Here is a 7,350-nt window from a genome sequence, read left to right as displayed (position 1 = left end):
GAAAACCCTTTCCTTCATTTGTAATGAATAGTGATTTATCACTTTTGACTTTAAAATGAGCTTACTGTCTTCATATCTCTTAATTACTACCATTATCAAATTCAAAGAAATGTTTTCAGGTGGACCCCGACAAAGGGCTGACTCTAAACACGTGCTACTCAAAGTATGATCCATGGTCCAGCAGATTCTCATCACCTGGGAAACTATTCGAAATGCACAATCTCAGGACTGTTCCTAACAACCTCCGACTGAATCAGCCTGCAGTTTAACAATACCCACAGGTGATCCATAAGCACATTCAACTTTAAGAAGCATTTACCTAAAAAACTGCAGGTTCTTATATAAGAAACTGCCAATCAGAAATGTGCAGAGGTGTTACTTATCTGAATCAGCTTTATAATTAAAAATCAAATCCCTAAAGAGCTCGCAATGTCATCATCTCATGAGATGACAAATTCTGAGTCCACAGCCCCTGTGGTTATGACGATATTAATTTGAAAAGGACGCCATCATTTTGGGTATCATCAGCCCAGAGAAAGTGGCTGATGGGTGAGGGGACAGATCATTCCAGACAGGACAAGGAAGGTCATCTTGGCTGGAATTTTGTAACTTCCTCCCAGCAGATTGCATCAAGAGCACCAGAAGTCTACCTGCCTGTCCAGGCATGGGAGCTGTAGAACACAATCATCAAGCCATGTTTGCAACACCATCTCCTCCAGCTGCTGTCAGGTTGGTGGACTGGCCTAAAGATTTAGCTTACGATGGAGAAAGGTTGAATTACATCACTGCTGTGCAGGGTGGTAGTGAGAAGTAATACTCTTCCCTTAGAGGAGGCTCTCAAAATCCTCCTTCAAGATTCTGGTATTTTCTGAGCTGGGCCTGGGTACGGGTACTTAATACTCTTCCCTTAGAGGAGGCTCTCAAAATCCTCCTTCAAGATTCTGGTATTTTCTGAGGGGGGCCTGGGTACGGGCACCAGACTGCTAAAATTAAATCATAGCCCCTTTCCAAGAATGGTAGCCTGCAAAGGGGGCCCCAAGTCTTCATCCCTCCCTTTACTCACATTCTTTGCATAGGGAAAATATAGGAAAATGGTCAGGGCTCCCTTGGATGTTTGGAATCTTGCCAAGCATTTGATGTAAATATGTAACTGTGCACATGCGCCCACGTGTTCCTTGGCTATTGTCTGATGTAGATGCGCGTGGGCACCTAGGTGTTCCTGGGTTGTCTGACTCGCACCTGGGTGTTCTGGGTTATCGGACTTAAGTATAAAGAAGGAACAACTCTGATCCAGGGTGCCCCCACCTCCGGGACACCCCCGGGATGGCCACGGGGAGGCTGCTACTGCTGCTGCAAGCTGTTGCTGCCAGGGCTGCCAGGGCCCTCCAGGAGACCACCACTGCTGCTGCTGAAGGCTGCTGTAAGCTGCTGCTGCTGAGGAAGCTGAGGACTGAGCTCATGTCATCTGCCAACGCCTCCCAGGATCTTTCCCAATTACCTAGCCTGTGGACCTGCATGTGAGGGGTCTGATGACCCAGCCAGCACATGAGGGGTCTGGTGACCCAGCCTGGCATGTGAGGGGTCTGTGACCCAGTCTGTACAATGTGTTTGAAGGGCCTGTGGGCCTGAGCCCCAGCAATACAACTGGCTACGTCAGCAGGATTCCAACAATTGCCCCAGCAAGACACTTTGCCACTTAGGTATAGTGCCCTCTCACTCTGACTCTAGGCTCAGCTATGTGACTTGCTTTGGGCAATAAAGTGAAGCAGAAGTGACAGTGTACAGTTCTCAGCCTAGGTTTCAAAAGGAAACCGTTGCGTTTCCTTTTTCTCTTTTCTCTTGCAGCTTTGCCTTCTACATGAGACCATACCTAGGTTAGTACTGTGAATTGAATGTCCCCCAAAAGTTCATTGAAGCTTGCCCCCCATTTGTAACAATGTTAAGAGGGTGGGAAATCCAATTATGGTATTTGAAAGGTGGCATCTTTAAGAGGTGATTGGATTGTGACCACTGTGCCCTCGTGAATGGATTAATCCATTCATGGGGTAATAGGTTAATGGCTTAATGGGTTATCAGGGAGTGGTTCTGATTGCTTTATCAAGAGAGCAAGTGAACACTTTAGCTCACTCATGCCATCCTCACTATGTGATACCCTGTGGTGCCACCAGACTCTGTAGAGAGTTACCACCAAGAAGAAGGCTCTCACTAGATGGGCCCCCTGGACCATGAACTTCCCAGCCACCCAAACTGTAAGAAATAAATTTCATTTCTTTATGAATTATCCAGTTTTAGGTATTCTGTTATAAGCAACAAAAAATGGACTAATATGACTAGCATGCTACAGGATAACAGACATATATGGGACACAGCCAAGTCACCCCAGCCAAGGCCAGCCTAAGAAGCCTACAGCCAGCCAAGACCATATATACAAGAAAGGCCTTCCAAGGTCAACAGAGCCACCTAATCAGCCCAGCTGACTTAGACTCACACGTGATACTCATTGTATGCCACTGCTGTTTGTGGTTGTGTTACACAACATTACTGTGGCAATATTTAACTGATAGACCAAGTAACCAATTAAATTGAGTTACTGATAAACGTTTCCTTTTTAAAATTTCTATTTTTATCATAAATTTTCCCTGAAAATATTAATTTCTATGAAGAGTACTTAGGGGCAAGCAAAGCAAATAATTAAACGAAAAATCAGTGAGAAAGTTCAAAATAGCCAAGAGTTGGCAATGAATGGTGGTTTTCATTGCTGTGATTTTCATATTACATACATGTAATATAGTAACATCTCCGTAAGTGCCATGGAGCCCTTAGTAGAAAATATGAGTATATTTTATTTCATCTCATGAACTGGGCCACGATGTCTAGTGATGAGGTCACATGAGAGGGCACTGAACTGGATGGTCTCAGCTCTAATCTTCCACATACCAGAGTCAGCAATGCTTGTGAAGAGGCAGACAAGGTCCTCAGGCTCTACACTCAGGTAGCTCATATCCAGCCTCTGAGCAATAAGCTGCCAAAGCAAAAGGGGCGCGCGCACGCGCGTGTGTGTGTGTCTGTGTGCGCGCTTTTGCGTGTGTGTGTGCGCACACACGCGCGTGTCTGTGTGTGTGCGTGTGTCTGTGTGTGTGCGCGCGCGTGTGTATGTGCATGTGTCTGTGTGTGTGTGTGCGTGCGTGTGCGCGCGCGTGTGTCTGTGTGTGTGCGCGCGTGTCTGTGTGTGTGCGCATGTGTGTGCGTGTCTGTGTGTGTGTGCGTGTCTGTGTGTGTGTGCGTGCGTGTGTGTGTGTCTGTGTGTGTGCGCGAGCATGTGTGCGTGTGCGTGTGTGTGCGTGTGCATGTGCGCACGTGTCTGTGCGTGTGTGCGTGTGTGCGCACGTGTGTGTGCATGTGCGCGCGCGCGCGTGTGTGTATGTGTGTGCGCGCGCACGCCCACCTCCTCAGTGGGCAGGTAGGCGGCATGTTACCTTGTTGACGCATCTTCATGGTCCGTATTCTTATTGCCTCTCCTCGAACTCGCCCTTCACAGAAATAAGCACCATTGATCTTACTAGCCTTTTCTCTCTTCCAAACGACTTTTTTAGCCCATTCTCTGGTCACATCTTGAGTAACTTCCAGTGGATCCTGGTGCTGGTTCATTAAGGCTTCAAAGTCCCTTCCTATGGTGATGGGCTCATGGGGGTGCCATCCAGAGGCAATGCAGGTCAGGGATGTTTCCCCATCAGATACGAGAGGTAGGGAATTGATCAGGATCAGGTCCATGGCACCTTCCACTGTTCCTAAAAGAAATAGGGAGCATAATGTGTGACAAAGGTTATTAATATGGCCCCACAGGGTAAACTGGTGCTTACAAAGCCTTGTCCAAAAGTAGTTGTGAAAACTTTCTAAAATGCTATCATGTGCCTATCTTCCAGTGGACAAGATCCAAAACTCTTTACCAAAGCACCAAGACCATCGTCACCTAGACCCTGCCCCACCGCACACCCTGGCTGCAGTGGACTCCCCGTAATTCCCACCAACAAGCCATGCACTTTACTTCTACCCACTATAGTGACCGAGACATAGTTGGGTATTCAGTAAATGTTTGTGAGATAAATTAATGATAATGGCATTATCATCATTATTTATTATCCATTATAATGAATAATGATGATTATTCATTAATTAATTGATATTAATGTGGTACTGCCACAATGAAATATTCTAAAGAAATATATCAACTACATGCACTTATAATAACTCTATATAGACTCCCATTTTCAAAGAATAGCCCAATTCCGTGTTAAATTCCTCAAGATAAAAGAGAGACAGTGACTAAGTAAGTCTGCATTTCCCTGAGCCTCAGCTACATCATCTTTAAAAAGTGGCTAGTAAGACCTACCTTTCAGACTGCTGTGAAGATTAAATAAAATGCATAACTTGCCAAGCACTGTGTCTGTTGTATACTGGGTACTCAGTTACTGTTATTTCATTTCTTTACCCTGTTTCCTGAACACCTAGTCCCTAACCTCATCCCCTCCCCAAGTGTAAAAACAATACCCTGCCTGACCTTTAAAATTTACTCCATAAATTTATTTTATAAATGATAAAGCACACTTTAAAAAAGAAAATCTTCTCATTTAACTTTCTCAGTGTTTCTGTCTCTCTTCTCCCTTTTCTCCCCTCTCTCCCTTCTTTTGCTTTCTAAAGTTTCCAAATGAGCAAACGGAATCTGTGCCTATTCTCTCATCTCTTTAAATACGGAACTACCAGGGACAGAATGTTCTCCAGCTCCTGTGATGGTTGACTCCCAAGTCTACGTAAAATGATGAGGCGACTAGAAAAGTCAAGCACGCTGGATGATGACTCAACTAGACTCATCATCTTTCTGTAGATATAAAGCGATTCAAGTGAGCTACGTGTTATCTCATTTTATTTTATTTTTTTTATTTTTTTTCCTTTTTGACCGGCAACAGGATCGCAACCCTCGGTGCTGCGCCCGCACCTCGCTCAGCCAGTGAGCGGGAACCAGTCTGTATGTGGGCTCAGCCAGTGAGCGGGAACCGGTCTGTATATGGGATCCAAACCCTCGACGGGAGCGCTGTGCTCCCAAGCGGCGCACTGTAGCAGTGCGCCACCGGGCCGGCCCCGTGTTATCTCATTTTAATAAGCATTAAATCCTCCCACCAACCCTGTGAGGTAGGCACCATTATCTAAATTTTAAATATAAGGAAATGAAGACTCAAAAGATTCAGTAGCTTGTTCAATCCTCCACAGCTACTGAAGGCAGGGCTGGGATCTAAAGGCTCGATTGTTTTTCGTTCCTGTGATACATCGTGCCCTTTTCTATCTCAAAGCCTTTGTACCTGCTGTTTCCTCTGCCTGGAATCCTTTTGCCCTCTCTTGGCATGGCTAACTTCTGCTCGTCCTTTGGGTCTCGGCTTAAACACCACTTTCTCATAGAGAGCTTCTCTGCCAGCCTGTCTATAAGACCCCCATACTCCCATTCCAGTATCCTTTCATTCAGCCTCCTGCTTGTTTCCTTCATAAAGATTACCACAATTCGCGATTATTTTATTTACTCTTTCTTTCTCTAGACGGTAAATTCCATGCAGTTGAGGATTAAGGCTGTTAGGAACAGGAATTTAGGAATTTATATAGGAATATATTGCCTAATCTCGACATATAGAGGACTTTGTATTTGTTGGATGGATGCGCAAATTTTTATTCCAGATCTACCTCATTCAAATCTATCCACTTACTTGGTTCCTGCTTCTAGAATAATGAAGTTAAAGATAAAAGCACTCCCCTGAGTCTCAACTGACCTCCTTGCCTATATTTGACTGTTTTGATAGCTACTGAGCTTATAGGGAAAGACGCAAATCTGACAGTTTTTATAAAGTGCCATAGAAAGATGATCAATGGTTGCTGAACATTTAAGGTTGGCTGGTATTCATTTACCAGCCCTTTGAGTACTTACTTGTGCCAAGCATCACGCTTGATATAAAGTCCTCGTACGATTGGTTTTTAACGGCATTTGCCAATGTTTGCTATATGTGATGTTTTGAGAATGATCTTACTAGGAGTTACACCTTTATCTAATTAGGAAGAAGAATTCCAAAGTCAAGTCTTAATGTAAGCAGGAGTTACAGGTGCATTTTATTATAATGTTAACTCAATACATGTGATTGAGGGAGAACATCTTCCTTAGAATGGGTTTCCAAGCCTAACCTCCAGGCATCCATCTTATTCCCAGCCTCATCGCTAACTTAAGGTCTCAGGAGAGGGAGAGTGTGGTGCTGATAACACCAAGGTCCAGGGTTCAATCTCTGTACTGGCCAGCAGCCAAAAAGATTTTTTTAAAGATTTCAGGAGAGGGGGTAGAGGTTAGTACAATACAAACTTTGTAAGAGAGGATGAGCTGGGGAACCTGTCAGTGGAATTACAGCCTCCAAAAATAACACCAGTGCACACCTCCTCTTCCACCCACGTGCATACCCAGCCCAAGTGAACACCACCTCATCTCCTGTACTCCCTCACTCCAGGCATGTTCCAGAAAGGGTCACCAAGAGGAAGGAAACACTGTCATTCTTTCAGCTCTGGTTTGACCCAGCCGCATTTCCAGGGCCAGTTGAGTGACTTGCCAAAACCATGGGATCTGCTCTGAACTCATGGCACTGGCACTTGTCGTGGTTTATTTAATGACTTTAGGAAATAATAGAAAAAGCAGTTGATTTGGAAAGACAACTACACTTCATCTGTAAATTGTTTCTAGGTATGGATCTGACATCTTTTACCTCTTGTTCCCTACAGCTATCTCCCTTTACCTTCAGTGATGGAAAGGGAAATTGTGTACTCCAGGAGTCTGAAGCTGACTACACTTTGCTACCCTGATGCAGCGTGCCTGTTATAGGAAGCACTCTTCTGCTAGTGAGTTCCTGTCCTTTGTAACACCATTGACGACACAGAAATATCAGAAGGATCTTATACGTGAGCTCTGGATATGAGAAGAAATACCTGCCAGGTTTCTGGGATGAATCTTAAGAATCATCTGCTTAGTTTTCTTAAAGTAAGATTTTATATTTGTATTTGTTTGTATATGCCTAAAGAATTTCTAGAAGGTGGCACAAGAAACTAAGAACAAGGGTTATTAGGGGAGAACTAGGTAGTAGGGAGACAATGACGGGAGGAAGAGTTTGTACCATATACTTATGCATACTGGCTTTGGAACAACTTGAATATTACCTTCATATAAAAATTAAATGTAAAAGTAAAAAGGTACGTGTTATTGCCCTTCTCTTAAGGGGAAGTTGGAAGGGAATCAAGAGCCATGAAAATATATGTCTGTTGTCATTTATCCCT

At 44.3% G+C, this 7,350-nt stretch overlaps 1 protein-coding gene across 1 annotated transcript in view; it reads right to left on the bottom strand.

Moving 5' to 3' along the window:
* Positions 1-3,789, bottom strand: part of TEK (TEK tyrosine kinase, endothelial) — a 71,496-nt gene extending 67,707 nt beyond the window's left edge. The window contains exon 1 of the mRNA XM_008569905.1: positions 3,477-3,789. Coding sequence (XP_008568127.1) covers positions 3,477-3,771 — 295 coding nt within the window. The 5' untranslated portion in view covers positions 3,772-3,789. The remainder of the gene's footprint in view (positions 1-3,476) is intronic.
* Between the last annotated feature and the right edge of the window lie 3,561 nt (positions 3,790-7,350).

Source organism: Galeopterus variegatus, unplaced genomic scaffold, assembly GCF_000696425.1.
Source record: "Galeopterus variegatus unplaced genomic scaffold, G_variegatus-3.0.2 Scaffold543, whole genome shotgun sequence".
NCBI lineage: Eukaryota > Metazoa > Chordata > Mammalia > Dermoptera > Cynocephalidae > Galeopterus > Galeopterus variegatus.
Note: the sequence above shows the minus strand (reverse complement) of the source record. Positions and strands in the feature narration are given on the sequence as shown.